We start from the raw sequence: 21,038 nt of genomic DNA on the forward strand, positions 1-21,038 counted from the left end.
CTGTTCTCCCTAGAGGCAGCAGAAATGCTGAGGGTTTCTGATATCCAATAATACCAGGAGAGACGTGGCGGGAGCTTAAAAATAAAACCTCTGAACTGTTAAACACAAAAGCATGTCCATGTGTGTCAGAGAGGAGCGTGTATGTGAAATGGTTTTGATTTTGGTTACAGGTATCTCCTCTAACTCTTGACTGTCCTTTCTCTATGAACAGGTGCCCATGTGCAGCCACAGCCAATGTCCAACAGCAGCTCCATCAGCCACTTCCTCCTGCTGGCACTGGCAGAGACGCGGCAGCTGCAGCTCCTGCACTTCTGCCTCTTGCTGGGCATCTCCCTGGCTGCCCTCCTGGGCAACGGCCTCATCATCAGCGCCGTAGCCTGCGGCCACCACCTGCACACGCCCATGTTCTTCTTCCTGCTCAACCTGGCCCTCAGCGACCTGGGCTCCATCTGCACCACTGTCCCCAAAGCCATGCACAATTCCCTCTGGGACACCAGCACCATCTCCTACACAGGATGTGCTGCACAGCTCTTTTTTTTCGTCTTCTTCATCTCAGCAGAGTTTTATCTCCTGACCATCATGTGCTACGACCGCTACGTGTCCATCTGCAAACCCCTGCACTACGGGACCCTCCTGGGCAGCAGAGCTTGTGCCCACATGGCAGCAGCTGCCTGGGCCAGTGCCTTTCTCAATGCTCTCATGCACACGGCCAATACATTTTCCCTGCCCCTGTGCCATGGCAATGCCCTGGGCCAGTTCTTCTGTGAAATCCCACAGATCCTCAAGCTCTCCTGCTCCAAATCCTATCTCAGGGAACTTGGGCTTCTTGCTGCTAGTGCCTGTTTGGCATTTGGTTGTTTTGTGTTCATTGTTTTCTCCTATGTGCAGATCTTCAGGGCTGTGCTGAGGATCCCCTCTGAGCAGGGACGGTACAAAGCCTTTTCCACCTGCCTCCCTCACCTGGTCGTGGTCTCCCTATTTATCAGCACTGCCATATTTGCCTACCTGGAACCCTCCTCCATGTCCTCCCCATCCCTGGATCTGTCAGTGTCAGTTCTGTACTCGGTGGTGCCTCCTGCCCTGAACCCCCTCATCTACAGCCTGAGGAACCAGGAGCTCAGGGCTGCAGTGTGGAGACTGATGACTGGATGCTTTCAGGAACATTAAACTGTTGGCAAATTTCTACAAATCACTTGTAATAAAAGTTATCTTTGATACTTGTTGTTGGTTTTGTTTTGGAGGGTCTTTTTCTTTATTTTACCTCTTCAGTATTTGCCCACAAGGAAATGTCATTGTTGGTGCCATTTCTCATTTTATTTCTCTCCACATTTCCTGTGGCCACAGACTGTGTCCATGAGGGGCTGCGCTCTCGGTGGCTTTAAAGGAACAAAAAAATCTCCCAGCAGAGTTTTCTACAGAGCTGCCCTTTTGTTGCCTCCTCTGGAGCTGCAGCAGCAATGTCTGTGTGCAGAGCTGGGGGCAGATCAGTGCTGGCACAGCAGCTGTGCCCAGCAGCAGCAGCAGCACTTGGTGTTGCCAGTGCTGCTCCCGTGGCCCTGCCCCGCTGCCCTGGTGGCCCTGGTGTTGCTGCAGGGCCTGAGTGCTCTCGGGGCCGGGCACAGTCCTGGGGGTGGCAGTGCCGGGGCTGCAGCAGGGACAGGCCATGGGCACTGCTGGGGCAGCGCTGAGGCCTCAGGCCAGGGCCTGGGGGCTCCAGGCTCCTCGCCCAGGCTCTCTCAAGAACACGGCCAGGCCAATGCTCAGCACACAAAACCCCCGTCAGCAGCCCCAGGCTGGCCGTGGGCAGGCTGGGGGCAAACAGCACGGCTGGTGCTCTGCAAGGGCCCTGGGGGAGACGGGAAGGAGCAGCAGAGCAGGGGCTGATCCATCCCCAGTGCGCTGCACAGCCCAGGGCAGCGTCCCAGAGCGTCCTCATGGAGCTGCCAACAACATCCCCCCTCTGCAGCCCTGGCCTCTCCCCCAGCTCACACAGGTGCCGCATCCTTGCAGGCACAGACACGGCAGCGTTGGCTCAGGAGCCCCTGTTTGCATTGCACACAGCAGGCGGGAGCACCCCCGTGCTGGTGCTGTGGGGACATCAACCTGAGGCAGCACAAATGCCATCAGCCCCTGGGGCCAGGAAGGGCTGGGGGATGCCAGGGAAACCACTCAGCTTTGTCCTGGCCTCTGCACTCAGCCAGAAAGTTTGTTCCCATCAGCTGGGACTTTCCTGTCCCACTGCAGACGCTGTTGCTCAGAGCCAGGGCTGCCAGGCAGCCACCCCCAAACTGCCCTGAGCATTTCCTTGGCTTCACCTTTGCTTTCTTTACTCTTCCTGCTTCCAATTTCTTCCCCTTGCCCAGCCCTGTTCCCTGCCCTGCACACAGCCCATCCCTGTTTGCCCTTTCCTCTCTGGCCCCACTCCCCATTGCAGTTCCTGACTTGGCACCATGGGAACGGCCCTTGGGGAGCAGGATCATCCCACAAGTGCTGCAGGAATTGTCTGCAGGCTCCTGCAGTGCCTCGTGCTGCTCCCTTGCCAGAGGCAGCCCAGGCCAGGGGGGCACATCTGGGCTGCTGTGTCTGCCTGTGGGGCTCCCTGTTCTGGGCAAGGAGGAGGAGCTGCAGAGGCTCTGCAGGACTGACAGGATGGGCTTTGGGGCTGTGAGGAGAAGCTGAGGGACCTGGGCTGCTGCAGCTTCTGAAGAGGAGGCCCAGGGCTCCTCCTGCAACTGCTCCAAGGGTGGTTTCAGAGAATCCCAGAATCAGCAGGGCTGGAAAAGTCCTTGGAGATCATCAAGTCCAACCTGTGCCCTGACACCGCCTTGTCTCCCCTGAGCCTCCTCTTCTCCAGGATGAACAACCCCAGCTCCCTCAGCCGCTCCTCACAGGACTTGTGCTCCAGACCCCTCACCAGCCTTGTTGCCCTTCTCTGGACACGCTCCAGCCCCTCCATGTCCTTCCTAAATTGGGGGGCCCAGAACTGGACACAGCACTGGAGGTGCTGCCCAAGCAGTGCCCAGCACAGGGGAAGAATCACTGCCCTGCTCCTGCTGGCCACACCATTCCTGATCCAGGCCAGGAGCCATTGGCCTTCTTGGCCACCTGGGCACACGGCTGGCTCATGTCCAGCCTGCTGTCCATCAGTCCCTGCAGGTCCCTTTCTGCCTGGCTGCTCTCCAGCCCCTCTGTCCCCAGCCTGGAGCGCTGCAGGGCTTGTTGTGGCCAAAGTGCAGGACCCGGCACTTGGACTTGTTAAACCTCACCTTGTTGGATTTGGGCCCTGGATCCAGCCTGTCCAGGGCCCTGTGCTGAGCCCTCCTACCCTCCAGCAGATCAACACTCCCAGACAACTTGGTGTCACCACAGTTCCATGAGGCCCCAGCGTGTCCCAATGGTCTCCATGATTCCATGAGACCTCCCAGTGTCACAATGTCCCTTTGGTTCCATGGGATCCCTTGGTGTCACAAAGTCCCTTGGATCCTTGGGCCCCGCAGTGTCACAATGGTGCCGTTGTCCCCCAAGGCCCTGCAGTGTCACAATGGATCCTTGGTTCCATGAGGTCTGGCAGGGCAGCAATGCTCTCCTTGGTCCCACAGGGTCACAATGGCCTCTGGATCCCAAGGGACACTGTTGTGGTCTGTGGTGGTGGCAGGCACAACTTTCCCTGAGAGTGTTTTGTGCTGACGGGCAGGAGCCACGAGAGCCCCAGCACACACACACACACACGGAGCAGCTCGGCAGTGAAGACACGGGAGGGTCCAGGCATGGAGCTCCAGCCAGGGTTTATTAGGGTCTGACGCTCCAGGGGTCTGGGGGTTAAAGACAAAGACAAAGGAGGGTTTAGGGTATAAATACAGGAAAAGAGGGGTTGGAGGAGAGCATCAGGGATCCAGTGGTCTGAGGGTTCAGGGGTGGTACACAGGGAAAGGGACTGATGGGGCTCACCCCCAGATTGGGGTGATCCCGGGAGGCGGTAAAGTCTCTCCTCCAACCTGTGCCTTCAAAGAAAGACTCAGTAGTCTTCAGTCGTCCAGTCTCAAGATAGTTTATTGCATGTTATCTCAAGGCACACACACTCCCTGACATTCCCTCTTACTCCTTCTCCCTCTGTGTCTCTCTCCGTCTCCGTCTCCGTCTCTGTCCCTTTCCGTCTCTCTCCGTCTCTCTTGCCCAAGGGCTGGTGCCATCTTTTATATCACACATTATGTATTAAATGTTTATAGTTTTTCCTCCATGCCTATCACCTATATTGAACAGGGACTTTCTACTCTAAACCAATCTGTGAGTGCCAACATCACCAAGAACATGGGGAATAGGAAGGAGAAAGAAGGAGGACAGGGCATGCCCAAATCCCTCCATCTTAGAACTTCTGACCCCCATGTACAAAACTCAGACCCCTCGGTACAAGGCCTAAAACCCCCCTGTACAGCACTCAAAAATCCTTCTTTCACTTTTTGACTACTTCTGTTATAATATCGAAACTTTTGTGATTTCTTGTTCTTCCGGCAAGGTTGGTAAATTGTTCCATGGATCAAATTCAAAGCCACAGGGGTTCCCGGGTGCCTGCCAGGGTCTCAGATGCTTCTGACCTGGACCCGGAACATGCAAGAGTGTCTGAGGGACACCTTGGGTTCCAACACCTGCCCTGCGCCTCTGTCCCTGCAGGCTGTCCTCATCCCCCGGCTGCCCCACCTCGCTGGCCCCTTCCTTTGCTGACAGCTCTGCCTCCTGCCTGCCCCTGCCTGGCCACACAAAGCCTTGGGCTGCTCCAGGCTCCTTCTGGGGATGTGCTGCACCACAGCCCTGCCCTGGGAGGGAAATTCCTTTCTCCTCTTGTGTCCAGTCTGGACTTCCTCTGCTGCATTTCTGGTATAATTTCTCTCTCTGAGCCAGCCAGAGCTGTTTGTCCTGGCAGCTTTTGTCACTGAGAAATCCTTGGATCTAGGGAATTCTGGAGGAGGATTCCCAACTTTGGCCATGGGCATCTGGTCGAGATGGATGGTTTTTCCCATAGGAAAGAAAAGCACAAAGCCCAGGTGTTTTGGAAGAAGATGAGAGGTGGTCACCATAGGCCAAGAGAGTCAGACATGTCTTTCCTGGCACCTTTCATCTAGGGGAAATCCTTGGATATTTGGAATTTTGAAGGTCTGCTCTGGTTCCACGAGGTCCCCACAGTGTCACACTGACCCTTGGTTCCATGAGGTTCCCCAGTGTCACCAGGGTGTCCTTGGACCTGCATTGTCACAGCTGACCCATGGCTCCATGAGGTTCCCCAGTGTCACCGTGGTCGCTGTCAGAGGCTGGATGAGATCGATGTCCTGAGACACCGTGGGTTGAGCTGTCAATCAGTCACACAGCTGGGACAGCGCTAACCCAGCTCTGAACGCCCGAGCAATCACAAGTCCCAGCTGGGGGGAGGCCCACGAAGGCCCAGGGGCTTAAAACCAAGGAGCACAAGGTCAGCCCCTGCTATGGACTCTGCCTTGCCCTGGGGTTTGTGTCTCAGCCACACTGGAACCCCAGGAGCTGGGAGCCACAGGTGTGTCTTTCTGTGGAGCTTCTGTCTTTCTGTCTCTCTCTCTCTTTCCTCTCCTTCTAATGCTCTTTCTATGGAACATTTTTGGGTACCTCAACAACTGAAGTGTTTAAGGCTTTCCAGGCTAAATGGGCTGAGTGAATGAAGTTACTGCTATGACAAGTGTTTTACGTTGGATTGGATGTTGTATTAAATGCTTTTCCAAAGTTTCTTGGTTTTTTGTACTTTGGCAGGAAAATTTTGTGGGTTCCTGAATGGGCGCTGAGGGGCACTTGGGGATCCTGGAGGGTCTGGGGGACACTTATGGGACAGATGGGGGCGGATACCGGGGTTCTGTGGGGCGCGGGGCATGACGGGAGTTGTAGTCCCGGCCCCAATGGGGCTCTATGGGGCTGCAGAGCATGACGGGAGTTGTAGTCCTGGCCCTAATGGGGCTCTATTGGGCCGCAGAGCATGACGGGAATTGTAGTCCCACCCCAATGGGGCTCTATGGGGCCACAGAGCATGACGGGAGTTGTAGGCAAAAGAAAAGCACACACTCCAGGCACCGCCCCAAAGCCACAATCCCTGGCGCTGATTGGTTGGGGGCTGTGATGGGCAGGAGCCTCAGCAAATGGGAGGCAGCGGAGGCGGGAACAGCCCATTCAACCCCTCCAGTCCCTCCCAGTACAGCCCAGTTCATCCCCAGTACAGCCCAGTACAACCCCAGTGCCCCTCCAATCCTTCCCGGTACAGCCCAGTCCCTCCCAGTACACCTGAGTTCATTCCCAAGCCCTTCCAGTTCCCCCCAGTGCCATCCATATTCCGCTCCAGTGTCCCCCAGTCTTCCCCACAGCGTTCCCGCCCATTGCGGGGCAGCGGCGCAGACGGAATGTCCTGCGGCCCAAACCTCCTGCTCCTGCCACACAGCGCCCAGCGCTCTCCCCCTCCTCCTCCTCTCCCAGCACGGCACAAATTCCAGCTTGGAGGAGGCTTCCCCAGAGAGGGCTCCGGCTCCTGCTCCAGCCTGAGTGTCCCTGCAGAGGAACAGGGCATCGCTCAGGCACTTCCACAAGCTCAGGCTTCCCATTCCATGGGGAATCTGGGATGGAAATGGCCTTTTTCAGAAAGACAAATGCAGAGGAGATGGATTAGAAATTATTAGGAAAAAGTGACCCTTCTTCCAGACAAAGTCCACCAAGTCATTGCCTGCATTTCTCATTTTCAGATTCTTTCAGTCATCTCCTGAGAGGTCCAGCTTGTTCTGCTGCTTTCCATGAACTGATTGTGCTCTTGATTTATGAACCAATGCACCAGATGTGGAATCATCTACACTGAACACAGAAACAAACTCCCTCTGTCATTCCATTTTCATCTTCTAGACCACTTTCAAGACGTCCATGGGGATGTTGCAATGATGATCACACAGCTCTCCATTTCTGGCTGCAGGCTCTGCAGATTCTTTCTCTGCATTCAGTCAGGCTTGCATTCCCTGACAATTCCTGGTAGCCCGTCATGGTTTCTTAGGGTAGAACAGCAACATTGAAAACCTCACCAATGGCACAACTGCCCAGCCCACAAGGAAAAGAAAGAACAAGCTGTCAAGCATTTCAAATATTTCTCCTGCTGTGCTGCAAGAGCTGAGCTGCAAGCAAGGTGTGGAAAGCCAAGAGAAGCTGCAGCTGCTGGCACATCTTGTGACAGGAGCTGCTCAAAGCTTCCTCGTTCTCCAGGAAAGGTTCTTGGAAAGAGCAAACAGGACTGTGGAGAAGACTCCAGGTACACTGAAACAGCTTTTAAGAAATGAAATTAAAATGGGAAGAAAAAATCAAAGATGTTTTCCTCCATTTATTTCTATGTTCCTCTTTTCCATCTTGCACTACTTCTCCATCCCATTAATCCAAATGGGTCTCACTTCTAAGATCCATGACTTGGCAAGTTTTAGACCCTGTAAAATACCATGAGCTACACACAGTTTGCCTTCCCCTGGGTTTTTTTTTTTTTTGGAAATCATTGCTGGAGAGGTAAGTGCAGTGCTTGGGTCAGGTACAAATTCTGCATTCAGGGAATGCGCTCCGAGAGTGTTTGACCCTCAGCAGGGACAATGCACAGCAGCGCCCCAGGGGATCCCTGTGCCCCTGGGCAGGAGTCCAGACTCTGGGTCTGGGCTGAACACGGCAAAGTTCCCGTGTTTGGACAGGCTCAGGGGCTGCCCCGGGGAGCGCGGGGCTGAGCGCGGGGGCGAGCGGGCAACGGACAAACGGACACGGGGACAAACGGCCCCGGAGCTTCAGTTGCTTCAGTTGCAGCAGCAGCAGCGGCAGCAGCAGCGAAAGCAGCGAAAGAAGCGGCTTTGTCGACTCCCTCTTGCTCCTCCTCTCCCTCTCGCGCTATCCCGCAGCCTCTCCCGCTCTCCCTTTCCCGCTGTCCCCTCCTCTCCCAGTCTCTCTCTCCCCATGCCCGGCCGGGCCATGCCCCCGACCCGCCCCCGGCCCCGGGCGGGGCTGCCCCGTCCCTGTCCCTGTCCCTGTCCCCGTCCCCGTCCCCGTCCCCGTCCCCGTCCCCGTCCCTGTCCCTGTCCCCGTCCCTGTCCCTGTCCCTGTCCCTGTCCCCGTCCCCGTCCCCGTCCCCGTCCCCGTCCCCGTCCCCGTCCCCGTCCCTGTCCCTGTCCCTGTCCCTGTCCCCGGCCGTCCCGCCGCCGTCTCGCCCCCGCCCGGCTCTGGCCGTGCTGGCGCTGGCGCTGCTGGGCGGGCATCAGTGCCTGGGGCTGGGGCGGCATCGCCGCCCTTTGGCTCCGCCTGGCCCGAGCCCGGCCCCGGCCCCGACGTGGGCTCCAGTCCCGGCCCCGGCCCCGGCTCCTCCCGGGCCCCGCGGAGGACACAGGCGGCGCGGCCGCTGCCGCCGCCTCGGCTGCGGCTTCCCCGGCCCGAGCTCCGCCGCTCGGCAGCGCGGCCGCCGGCCCCGAGCCGCCGCTGTCCCGTTGCCAGCAGAGAACGCCTGGGGATGGCCGGCCCGGGGCGCTCGGGGGGCGCTCGGGGGCCGCTCCTGGCCCCGGGCCGAGCGCTGACAGCCGCGTCCCGCCCGCAGGGAAGGCGCAGGAGGCCCTGCAGGAGCGCTACCGGCTGGGTTCGCTGCTGGGCAGCGGCGGCTTCGGCAGCGTCTTCGCGGCCACGCGGCTCTCGGACGGCGCCCCGGTGAGCGGCGGGGCCGGCGGCGGGCGCAGGAGGAGGAGGAGGAGGAGGAGGAGGATGGGGTTGGGCTAGGCGGAGGGCGAGCTGAACCCGCTGCTCTCCCTTGCTCGCAGGTGGCCATCAAAAGGGTGCCGCGGGATCGCATCCGGCACTGGGGCGAGCTGGTGAGTGAGCGGGGCCAGCGGCAGAAGCCGGGCCGTGCCGGGCGGGGATGAGCCGGGGCCCGGCAGGGTGGGAGCTGCCGGGAGCCCTGCAGGGAGAGCGGGCGTGGGCTGAGCGGGGCATGCAGAGCATCCCGGGCTGGCTGAGGGCTTCCCCAGCCCCGGCACGGCCTCAGCCCCACTGACGGCATCGCGCTCCTCCCGCAGCCCGACGGCACCAGCGCACCCCTGGAGATCGTGCTGCTGGCCAAGGTGGCCTCTGGCTGCGCTGGTGTCATTCAGCTCCTGGAGTGGCTCGAGCTCCCCGACAGCTTCTTGCTGGTGCTGGAGCGCCCGGAGCGGTGCCAGGACCTGTCGGGTTTCCTGGCGGAGCGGAGGTTCCTGCCGGAGGAGGAGGCGCGGGGGCTGTTCCGCCAGGTGCTGGAGGCCGTGCGGCACTGCACCAGCTGCGGGGTCCTGCACAGGGACATCCAGCCCCAGAACATCCTGCTCGACCTGGCCACCGGGCAGCTGAAACTGATCGACTTTGGCTGTGGCACCTTCCTCCAAGACACAGCCTACACCCAGTTTGCAGGTGAGCCCTGCCAGGGGATGCTCCTGGGCATCTCATGGCCCAGCTGGGGTGCAGCACCGGGGCTCCCCCTATTGCAGCTGGGATGGGATTAATGCTGGAGCCAGGTTGATTTGGGTGGGGGTGTGAGGGGGTCCAGCTCCCAGCCCTGCCGACAGCCTTTAGCACCCACTGTGCCCTGGGCTGGGGCTGGAGCTGGGGCAGCCAGCCTGACAAAAACCCCCATGGGGGTAGCAGAGAGGGGGGTCTGACCCCGTGCCCTGGACAGTTTGGTGTGCAGGCGAGGAAGGGCTTGGACTGCTCTGCTCCCCTTGTTTGCCTTGGCTTCTTCACATTTTTGGGGGGCTGTGCAGGCAGGGAGTCAAGTGGGTTTCTCCACCACTGGGTGAGTTTTTCTTTTGTGTGTCATGGTTGGGCCTTCCCAGGGTTTCTGCTGCCCTCTTCCAGCACCAGTGGCTTCTTTTCCAGCCCCGAGTCTGTACACAAGTCCCAGGTGCTGGCGAGAGGGCAGCGGTCACCCTGTGTGCCACTGGGGCAGCCCCCACATGCCCAGGGGTGCTGGGGCCAGGCTCTGGGAGCAGCAGCATCCCCCTGCTGAACTCTGTCTGTGTTCCACAGGAACCCTGTCCTACAGCCCACCAGAGTGGATCCACCACCGACGCTACCACGGCGAGGCAGCGACCATCTGGTCCCTGGGCCTCCTGCTGTGCCACCTGGTCATGGGCAAGCACCCGTTCAGGAGGGGCCAGGAGATCATCTGGGGGCGGATCTTGTTCCCACGACGGCTCTCTCAAGGTGGATCCTCATCTCTGGCCACGGGGCAATACCAGTGCTGGGAGACAGCAGCAGCTCGTGGGCATCCCGCTCTGGCAGCTGCTGAGGAGGTGGCACAAGTCCTGCTCTCCTCCAAGAGAATCCATGGGGAAGTTCAGGCCCAGCTCTGGGCACACCCAGCATGGCCTGGGCATGGGAACAGGGGGAGCAACTTCTCCAACTGACTGGTGATTCCTGCTTTCCCTCCCCAGAGTGCCAGGATGTCATTAAGAGGTGTTTGTCCATGCAGCCCTTGGACAGGCCATCCTTAGAAGAGCTTTTCTGTGATCCTTGGGTGCAGGGTGTTCCTCTGCCCTAGAGGATGGGAGAGGTCCACGTGCACAGTTGGATCCAGGGGCCTGGCAGGTAACAGCTCCACACATCTCTTGGCAATCAGTGGCAAAGCCAACCAGACAGGTTTTGTGCTGCCTGTAGCTCTGAGCAGGGGTCAGCAGACGGGAACACGCAGCTCTTGGGCTGGAGCTGAGCTGGAGACCTGGTGTGGCAAGCACTGGTGGCCACCATCCCCCGGGTTTTGCTTGTCCTGGTTCCCTGACAGCTGGGGCCCTGGGCAGAACCCTGACAGCCTGGTCTGGCCCCAGGGAAGGAGAAGGAGCCCCTGGAGAAGCTGCACCAGGTGGGGCTGCTGCTGCTGGAGACAGCAAGGACAACCTCAAGGATGACAATCTCTTCCTCGGCCTGGCCAGCTGAAGATGATGGACTTGGATTCTGGCACCTTCTCCAAAGCCAGGCTCCACAGGGAATCTGCAGATGAGTCCACATGCAGGGGGATGCTCCCAGATTTGGGCATTGCTCAGCCTGGCCGGGAACCAAAGGTTCCCCCTTTGCTGGGGCGGATGCAGCTGATCCTTCAGTCGGCTGCCAGGCTGCTTTTGGCAGGGCTGGGGGCATGGGCTGGGGTGGGTACGAAATGGGAGTGGGCTCCTGGCCCTGCCAACAGCCCCCAGCACCCACCGTGCCCCGGGCTGGGGCTGGGGCTGGGGCAGCCAGCCCGACACAAACAAACCCCCATGGTGGGAGCACAGGTGGGACTCCAGAACCTGTGCAGGGGCTGCTTTGCTTTGCAGGCAAGGAAGGGCTTGGGCTGCTCCACTACCCCTGTTTGCTTTGGGATCACTGTTATTTTGGGGGGCAGTGCAGGGGGAAGGGAGAAAGCCTGGGCTTCCCTGTCCTGTGGGTGGGTTTTTCCCCGTCATGCAGGGGTTGTGCCTTCCTCAAGCCCCTGACAGAGATAAGATTTTTGACCTTTTTTCTTGTTCCCCTTTTTGTCTCTAATCTATTTCCAATCATTTGTTGTTTTTCTAGAGGAAGTGTTCCAGGTGGGGTCCAGTCTGGATGGGGAAGTGCTTGGGAGCAGCTGTGGCGTGGATGGGCCGTGCCCTTGGAGAAGGCTGAGGACATCGTTTGGGACCAGCTTTTCTTCCAGCGGTGGATGGCGTCAGGTGGGTCCCGTCTGCTTGGCATGGTGGGATCAGAGCTTTGGGGAGATGGCAGCGAGCACAGGAGCATCCTGCTGCGGGCAGCTGCTGAGGGCTGGATGTGCCGTGGCTGGCTGCAGGCTGGGCACATGTCCTGCCCTCCTGCTCTGCTGCCAAAGGCAGCAGTGATGGGCAGCTCTGGGCACTGCTCTGGGCACGGCCAGCATGGCCTGGGCACCGCGGGCGGCTGGGACAAGGGGACAGGAGCCTTCAGCTGACGGGCGCTTTCTGCTTTCTCTCCTTGCAGCCGGGCTCTGCGGGTGCTGAGGCTGCTCTGGGCTCTGCCAGGGCTCTGCTGGAGCTCAGCACCGGGCCAGAATCAGCCAAAGAAGAAATGGTGTGCCCTGCAGCACAGCCTTGCTTGAGCATTTCAGCAACACAGCTCAACTTTGCAGAGTGTGCGCCTGCCAGGGAAAACATGCCACCACCCAAAAAATAAATTTGTTCAATAGTTTCTGAAATGAAATCAATCTGGGATGACCCCAGCTGCCATTTTGCAGCTTGCTCAAGCAGCAGCTCAGCCCTTCTCTGAACAGTTCTCTCCCCCACCTGCCTTTTACTCCCCAAATGCTCCCTCTTTTCCCCCAGTGAGTTCCCAGCCCATGGCAGTCTCCATCACACTGCTGCCTTCCTTGGTGCCCCTCACCATGAGGAAGGTCGGGCCCCAGGCTTAGGGACTCATCCTGGCGCTGGCTGAGGAGCAGCAATGTCTCAGAGGTCCAATGGGATTTTAGCATCCTTCAGAGCTGCTCTCCAGCCCTCAGCTCTCCTCACTGCTGAGCTCCCACTCTCTTTTCCTTGTCCTTGCATCAGGATGAGCTCTGTGAATCCCCTTGAGCCTCCCCACTCTTCCCAGCCCACGCACCCACCTCAGTTAGGCTGAAGCTGCAGCTTCTCTGTCTCCTCTGGCACACCAGTCCAGTCCCCTGTGCGGGGAGCCCCAGCCCCAGAGCACAGCACTCAGCAGTGCAGTCCGGGCTGGAGCAGCTGCCCTGCAGCCCTGGCTTGGCTCTTGGTGGCAAGGGAATGCTCCCTGTTTGCAGCTGTCCCTGCAGGATGGCCCCAGGGCAGAGCCCAGCCGGGCTCCCACTGCAGCCCCTGAAGCTTGGGGCAGACAGGGGTGCCAGAGCTGAGGTTCACGGGGAGCACCCGCAGCTGTGGCTTGAGTCAGTGTTGGCAAATGTTGTGTTCTCATCTCCTGCAGCCTGTGGGGAAAGCAACCTCTGCTGCCAGGCCTGTGTGTGCCAGGCCTGTGTGTGCCAGGGGCTCTTGGATGTCTCTGTACCCATGGACAGAAGGCTCTGTGTGTGCCAGGGGCTCTTGGATGTCTCTGTACCCATGGACAGAAGGCTCTGTGTGTGCCAGGGGCTCTTGGATGTCTCTGTACCCATGGACAGAAGGCTCTGTGTGTGCCAGGGGCTCTTGGATGTCTCTGTACCCATGGACAGAAGGCCCTGTCTGTGCCAGGGGCTCTTGGATGTCTCTGTACCCATGGACAGAAGGCCCTGTCTGTGCCAGGGTTTCCAGAATGTCTCTGTACCCATGGGTATGGAATAGCATGGACAGTGACAGTGTCAGTCACGTTGCTTGCACGCTCCTTCCTTTGCATACAAGACACATCCATGCACACCCCCATGCACAGATACATTAAAGGGACAGGGAGGGAGAGAGATTTCCCCCAGAGCTCCAACTTTGGCATAACTCACCTTTTAGCCAGTGGCCAGGGGATTTTTTTCCCAGCTCTGTGTGAGAAGGTGTCCAGGAGCTGAAGGAACAGCATTTAGAAGCAGTTTCAGGATTTCTAGGCAGGCAGTGGAGCTGACAACCATCCACGTAACTCACCGTATTCATCAGAACGTGCTGCTGGTTCTTTGGGAATATGGCCCAATGGAGACACGAGACTTGGAAAAATCCCAGCTCTCTGTGGATGTGTGCAAAGGGGGAGCAGCAGAAACACTTTGTGTCTGCTCTGGGGACACAAGGTCCAAGGAGCTGCGGTGGCAGAGAGTGACCTGGGCTGGTGGCAGGTGAAGTCCTGGTTCATGGCATCCCAGAGTGGCACAGGACAAAGCTCCAAGCACCCCCAACCCCACTGATGAAGTCTTTGTGATGCTGCACATCCTACAGGAAAAGCTGCTGTCACACAATTCACTGGGATTTGTAAGTTTCATTTTCTATACTTTAGGTCCAATTTTCAAACTGCAATATTTTTGCTCTCAAGACACAGTCGTGCACAATCCATCTCTTATCCTCCTATTGCTTCAACTCCAATTAAAAAAAAAAATCTAAATACTGGAAACAAACCCCAAAACCTTTAAAAAAATGATGCTGTGGTCAGTCTGTAAGATGGATCCAGGCATCAGAAGTAATCCATGCACAAAGTAAATGAGTTCTCCTTTTAAAAAGATCAGTTACCTCTTAATCCAAAGTTACAGAAGATTTTCATTACACATTTGTTTCTTGTTTTTCTCTTTCATATTTTTCTTGTTTTTTCTTTTCTTTTTTCTTTTACTTTTTAAGCAGATAGCACGTCCTGAAAAAGAAATGTACAGCAAAATGAGATACATTTCTGATAAACAGTGAAAATATTTGCTTTTCTCTGGATACCCTGATGTAAAAAATCTAGCAGATATGAGCAGGGGTGTAAAGTGTTTGCTTTGCACTAAGCTGGAATTCAGCACTGCTGACATCCTGATCCAGCCAAGAGTTGCAGAATTCTTTTGCACATCTCGAGCCATGTGTTTGCAGGCACAGCACCTGCAGTGCTGACACACCCGTGCACGTCAATAACTCTGTTACTCCCTCACAGAATCTGGGCTGTGCCCCAGAACGAGGTGCTCCAGCCCTTTGCTCCTGGTTCCCGTGGGGAGCAGCTCCCTTCCCTCTGGCTGAGCTGCTCAGGCAGAGCCCAGCAGCTCCTGGCCCTGCAGGGCTGAGGCTTTTCCCCGTTGCTGGGCACAGACTGATGGAGCAGCACTGCTGAACACGGGCACACAGAGGGACCAGCAGCAGCTGCCTTTGGCCACCTGAGGCTCCAAGGCCCAAACTCGGAGCAGACAGGGCTGGAAGAGACTCACAGGCTCCCTGCTGGCTCTGCTGCCCCCCTTGTGCCCACCTGGGAGCCCCCAGGGCCAGCAGGGACTTGAGATGGCAGCCCTGGGCTCCTGGAGGTTGTGCAAGGAACGCAGCTGGGGACTCCCTGTCCATGGGCAGCTTCCAGATGGAAAAGGCTGCTGTGCCCAGGCAGCTCCAAGGGCAGAGAAAGGAGGGTCTCGACCACGGGATCTGTGCCAGTCCCACAGTCCTGGGCAGCAGCCACCGAGCCCTGGGGGAGCAGAGGGCACAGCAAGAGGGACAAAAGCAGGCAAGGTCAGAGACTGGAGAGAGCCAGGCCTGGGAGCAGGAACAGCTGCTCCATTGCACTCTTGGAGAAAGCTCTTGGCTGGTTCAAAGCGCTGAAAGGCGTGAAGGGCAGAGAGGAGGCCACAGCAAACAATGCTCCTGTTTCCACAGCCTCCCCTCTCCGTGTCCCAGAAGGAATTGGATGGACTGTGTTCTTCTCTCCGAGTCGTCTGGTTCAGCACGAGCAGCTGAGGACCAGGAGCTGAAGGAGCTGAAGCCTCAGGCCACAAGAGCTGGGCCAGAGGAGACTTTCTGAGCAAATGAATGCTGCTAAGATGGACCTGGCTGAATGCAGCAGATGGAATCATGGAATCACAGAATCCTTTCTGTTGGAAAAAACCTCTGAGCTCATCCAGTCCAGCTGGTCACCCAGCAGTGTCGAGCCCAGCACTAAACCACGTCCCTGAAGTGCCAAGGCCTGGACAACAGCCCTGAGTGAGGCCTGAACAACAGGCCCTGAGCCAAAGGTGGCCTCTGGATGAACCTTCCAGCCAAAGGTTATCTTTGGATCTGCTCACTAATGAAATATGCATGGTCATTAGCACTGTGATAGGTGTATCCACTCATTAGTGAAACATGTACTGACCTTTCTGTGTTTAGAAGCCAGACAAGGCCATGAAATCCGACATCTGGCCTTGTCTGGGGCTGAATGGTCAAAGTCACCTCCCTTGGTTCCTCCTGGGGCCCTGGCCAGGCTTTGGGAGGAAGCCAAGAGGAGGATGAAAGCAGATGTTCCCGCACCAGAAGTGCTGTCAGTTTGTTCATTCAGTACTGTCAGAGCTGGGCCCTCTCACAGCGGGGCTGGAGCCTCACCTGTGGCTGGAGGCACCTGCAGGAATTGCCAGTGTCCAGGAGTGGCTCTGCAGCCCTTGGCTGTGACAGCTTCCCCAGCTGCTGTGTGGATCTGGGGGATGGTAAAGCCTGAGGGTAACTGGGGCTGGATCTTTCTTAATCACTGCTGCAATCTTTGCTGGTGATGGTTGGGTGCATTGCTGAGCTGCTCCTTTTGTGATTCTTTGCTGCTTGGAGCTACAGTCAATGACACTGATTCCTTCAGTTGGTGTCTGTGTCTTTGGTGCTGACCCTGCCCACTGGTGAAAAAAAACTGGCACAGTCTGGCCAGATCACCACAAAATGTCACTTTTTGAATGTAAATGTGAGGAATCAGTCCCATCAGAAATTCCCCAGATGGGAAGCCCTTCCCTGGAGTTCCCTGGCTCTGGAGTGGGCTGAGGTGGGAGCACCGTGTGAGCCGTGGGGCAGTCGGTTAAAAGAGGCTGAACCCCTGGATGTCTTAAAATGCATCCAAAAATTGCATGTGGGAAAAGGAAAAGAACTTGTGGGTTTGGGAAGATGAGGGTGAATATTGTTAACAACACATTGGAAACAGCACCAACAGAAAGAAAAAATGGTTTTGGAATGCTCCCAGATGGAGGGACAGAGGAAGGTTTAAATCATGAACTCAGGTGTATTTGTGCAAGTGATATAATAATTAAAAAAATAATAATAACAGTTATATATAATATAACCAAACAATCTATGCTTATAGCCATATAATTAAAATTTGATAATGTGAAATAAGGCTGACAATGCTAATATGTCAGCTTTGGCTGCTCACTGTGACACTGAATACCCTACAGAAAAGGACTGGCCAAGACCCAAATGTCAGTGGTAAACTCTGCTAGATTGCATACAACAAATAAATGAGGAAGGGATGAAATTGGCTATTTTTATAGGATTTGCTGACACTGTGGTGCAGAATGCTTTGTCTGTTATGTGAGAAATAAAGTGATTAAGGCTGCTGGGTTTTTCATGTCCCAGACAATCCACAAGCTGCAGGATTGGTTGAACGGGTGAAGGGGTTGTTAAAAGAGCAGTTGAAAGAATGAGGAGATGGGAACCTGTCCCCATGGAGAAGCCATCTCCCAGATGTGCTCCATGCCCTTAGCAATGGCCCCCTGGGGAAATGGAAACCCCCTGGCTGTGCACGGCTGCTCCCAATTTGCAAATACAGCCATGGACAGTGAGACTTGGACTGCCTGGGAAATTGTTCTGGCTGTGATGGCCCTGGCAGGGCCAGCCCAGAGGCTGCAGGGCTGGACCTTCATGCACTGGAATTAGTTAGGATAAATCAGAAGCAAATGAGAGTTAACAATACAGGAACAGGAATCCAGATTCCTGCAGGACACTTTGGTTTGATAACTGCTCACTGGAGCTTGGCCTTGCAAAGTGCTCATGCCATGGGAGGAGGAACTGATGGAGATTATCAAGGAGAAATTGAAGGAATTGTGTTAAACAATAGTGAACAAGATTGGATTATTCAACCCCATGACAGGGTAGGACAATTATTGACATTGTCAGTTTTTAAAAGAATTGGGAAAAAAGGAGATGGACCTCAAATCACTGCTGTTGGTGGAGATAAAGGGTTTGGATCCAACAGTGCTTATAAAGGAGCCAGAGTGTGGGTCCAGAGGCCAAAAGGCCCTCCCGAGGCAGCTGAAGGAACAGCTCTGGGGAAAGACAGCAGTGTTTGAATCCTGAAACCTGGGCAGGAACGATGGGAATGTGTCCCTGCAGCCAAGTGCTCTGTGTGAGAACAAGTAGATATTACAGGAGATTGTTTTACACATCCTGCCAGACCAAATCTCCCTGTTTGCCCCAGGGAAAACTCGTGACCTGGACTCCATCTAGGATGGAGCCAGGGCCAGGCTCTTGTACTGCCCCAGGTGTATCCCTTGAAGGCCTTTTAATAAACACCTGCTTTATTCCTTTAGCACTGTCTAGCTCTGTTCTAGGTGGCTTCTCAAGGCATCACCACCAAACCAGGGGAACACGGACCAGGCCTGGCTGGCTGGGCCTCCTGGGGACCACCTGCCCACCTTGGCATGTCGAGGGCTGCTTCTCACCTGCCCTGAAGCACTGGGGCTCTGGGCTTTCCTTCCACACTTTCTCAGTTGTGTCCCTGGCAGGGATCTCTTCAAAGTACAAGAAACTTCAGTGTTTCAATGTAACTGAGTTCTTGAGGGTTCTGTGACATCACTGAGGGAGTTGTGACATCACAGAGCTGGCTGTGATGTCACAGAGTAGGGTGTGAGGCCACAGAGCAGACTCTGCCATCATAGAGGGTGGCTCTGTGGCATCAGAGAGTGAGTTGTGATATCACCAAGTGGCTGTGTAACATCAGAGAGCAGACTGTGACATCACAGGGTGACTTTGTAACACCACAGACTTCTGTGACATCAGAGCACTGCTGTATGGCATCATGGGGTGACATCATAGAGCTGGTGCTGTGACATAACAGTGATGGCTGTGTGACATCACAGGGACTCTGTGACATCCCAGCGATCGTTGTGTGACATCACAAGGGGCTGTGTGAGGTCACTGGGGAGGTCACTCCACCCCAGCCCCCCCTCACAGTTCCCCCAGAGAAGTCCAACGCTGCTCGTGCACAGCGGGGTCCCCTGTCCCCCCGGGTCCCCCCGCCCCCGGCGCCGCAGCCTCCCCCAGAGGATGTTCCACGAGATCGACCCCAGAGCCTGACACGGGGACGGGGGACGGGGCTGTGGGTGTGGGACAGGGGGACAGGGACCCCCCGGCAGCGTCCCCGTGTCCCCCAGGGCCAGAGCCTGGGCCAGGGCTCCTTCACCCTGTGACCAACGAGGGCTTGAGAGCGCTGAAAAAATCCCCAGCAAGGGAGCAGCAAAAAACAGATTTAATATTCAGTGACAGCACAGCAAAGTTCCTTGGCCACAGTCACTCTGCTCCTGACTGGACACTTCAGGCACATCAAGGAAACAAAGCAACAACAAAACTAAACAAAATCCAGGCAATCAGACCAGAAATTAGCCAATAACTGAGGCTTTCCTTCCTATGGAAAAGAACTGTCCTTCTCGGCCAGGCACCCATGGCCACAATCGGGATTTCACCTCCAACATTGCCTGTTGTGACAGACTGGGGGAGATTGTTGGCTGGAAACATTTCATGTGTGGGGAGGAAGGGGCAGGTCCAGCCTTGCCCTGCCCTGGAACCCCAGCCCTGCCCTGCCCTGGAACCCCAATCACCCCAGAGCCTCTATCCCAGCCACCTCTGGAGCCCCAGCCCAGCTCCTGAGTGACCAAATGACCCCAAGTCCCACCTGGGGAAAGGGCACAGGAACAACAAGGGGTATTTATGGCTGACCACAAGGCAAGCACACATCTTGACCCTACCTCCCCTTGGAATTTCCATCTGAACAATGCTGGAATCCAGGAGTTGGTATCTCTGTGTGTGCTTCTGTGTATCTTACTAGTCTTTTTCTCCTTCTGTCTCCTATTTCTATCCACTTGCAAAGGTTGATTAACTTAAAATTGAACAGGCTTAGAGTTTGTGAAGTTGAATGGGCCAAGTAAATGCTTTGAGAAGTGATTTTTGTTGATTGCATGTCCTATTAAACCTTTTGCCAAAGTTTCTCTGATTTTCTAAAGTTCCCAGTAAAGGCTGTTTTGTTGTTTTGACCTCCTGAGAATCTCTTGTTAGTATTTCTCCAGTGCATCCAACTCAGAGGACACAAACAATTGTAATTCCTTTTAAATGTCTCCTTGAGAGAGTTGTTTGGGGGATGGGGGTCAGGGCTTGTGTGTCCTGCTTGGCACAGCCCAGGCAGGGCTTTCACAGCCCCATCCCACACTCCATTTCCCAGCTGGAGCCGCTGGTGCCTCTGAGTTCTGCTGCCCCAGCCCCAGGGACGCTCTCCTTGTCTGCCCATTCCCCCACGGTCTCTGGGCAGGGATGGCCTCAGTGGGGGCTGCTGACATCCTCAGCACCTTGGAGGCTGCTGCTGGATTTTACTGCTCCAGAGGCTTCTCCAGCCTTCAGCTCTTCTGTTCAGGAATTCAGTGCCCCAGGGCTCATTAACATTCAGAACACCTTAACAAGCCAAACCTCTGGGAATAATTTAAGTTTTCAAATCTTTTGTGGTTAATTAGACAGATTTCAGAAGCCTATTGCAAGTGAATACACTATATTTAAAAAGACAGTGAGAAAGATTTTTTAAGTTCTGTATAGTTTTTTTTTTTTTACTGTAAATACATTGATAACTGCAATCGCCAATTGACTCCAAATCCAAGTACCTCCTCATGCAGTTTGAACAGATATGAAAATCAAGACTCTTCATGGCTGACAATCAATCAGACTCTGTCCCTACCCCCACCCCACCATTTCCCCCATCCAAGCCCTGGCACTCAGAGCAGCCTTGTGCAAATCTGAGCTCCCTCCAGCCCAGGCTGCACCTGCAGCTTTCAGCTCCTTGGCTCCAACTCCCACCTGCTTTCCCTGGAGAAGGAGCTGCCCGAGACACAGAGGGATGTTCATTTCTTGTCAGCCAACAAAGCCAAGGGAAGGCACAGCTCCATCAAATGAAAAAGTCATTCTTCTCCCTGGCCATGCCCTGCCCCTGATCCCCACAGCCTGTCCTGTTTCCTTCATCCCTGCATTGCCAGGGACTCTCTGGGACAAGGCAGCTCTGGCTCTGTGGATGAAGGGAGGTCCAAGTGCAGCCACTGGATGGGGGACCACAACTCATCAGGTTTGTGTCCTTTGGGAGACCAGGAACTGGTGAGACTCAGAGGGACAGAAAGTTCCTCTTCATGGTAAACATAAAAACTCTGAACAGGATAACATTTAGGAAACATCAAAACCCTTCCTTGAACTCCTTGTGACATGCCAGCAACATCTGACATGTCCACCATCCACAGGGCATTGCCATACAGGAAGGATTTTAGACTAACACATAAGAAGAGGTGATATAAAAGATAAAAATGGAAATAGGATGCTGGCCAAGGTGTTATTTAAACTTCTGAAAGATTGGGCAATTCCCTGAAGCTGAAAGCTTGAAGCCAGTCAAGG

At 55.8% G+C, this 21,038-nt stretch overlaps 2 protein-coding genes and 1 pseudogene across 2 annotated transcripts in view; all 3 read left to right on the top strand.

Moving 5' to 3' along the window:
- The window catches only part of LOC128820701 (olfactory receptor 14J1-like), a 112,094-nt gene extending 110,927 nt beyond the window's left edge, over nucleotides 1-1,167 (top strand). Inside the window, exon 3 of the mRNA XM_054001516.1 lies at nucleotides 212-1,167. Coding sequence (XP_053857491.1) covers nucleotides 235-1,167 — 933 coding nt within the window. The 5' untranslated portion in view covers nucleotides 212-234. The remainder of the gene's footprint in view (nucleotides 1-211) is intronic.
- Nucleotides 1-21,038, top strand: part of LOC128820667 (uncharacterized) — a 2,212,279-nt pseudogene that overhangs the window by 2,176,542 nt on the left and 14,699 nt on the right.
- LOC128820655 (serine/threonine-protein kinase pim-1-like) lies at nucleotides 8,200-10,588 on the top strand (the record flags this gene model as incomplete). The annotated part of the gene is made up of 5 exons (XM_054001458.1): nucleotides 8,200-8,712; nucleotides 8,823-8,873; nucleotides 9,078-9,444; nucleotides 10,060-10,236; nucleotides 10,467-10,588. Coding segments are annotated over 5 exons (1,215 nt in total), but the record flags the coding sequence as incomplete, so codon positions are not given.

The sequence above is a fragment of the Vidua macroura genome, chromosome 30, assembly GCF_024509145.1.
Source record: "Vidua macroura isolate BioBank_ID:100142 chromosome 30, ASM2450914v1, whole genome shotgun sequence".
Lineage (NCBI taxonomy): Eukaryota > Metazoa > Chordata > Aves > Passeriformes > Viduidae > Vidua > Vidua macroura.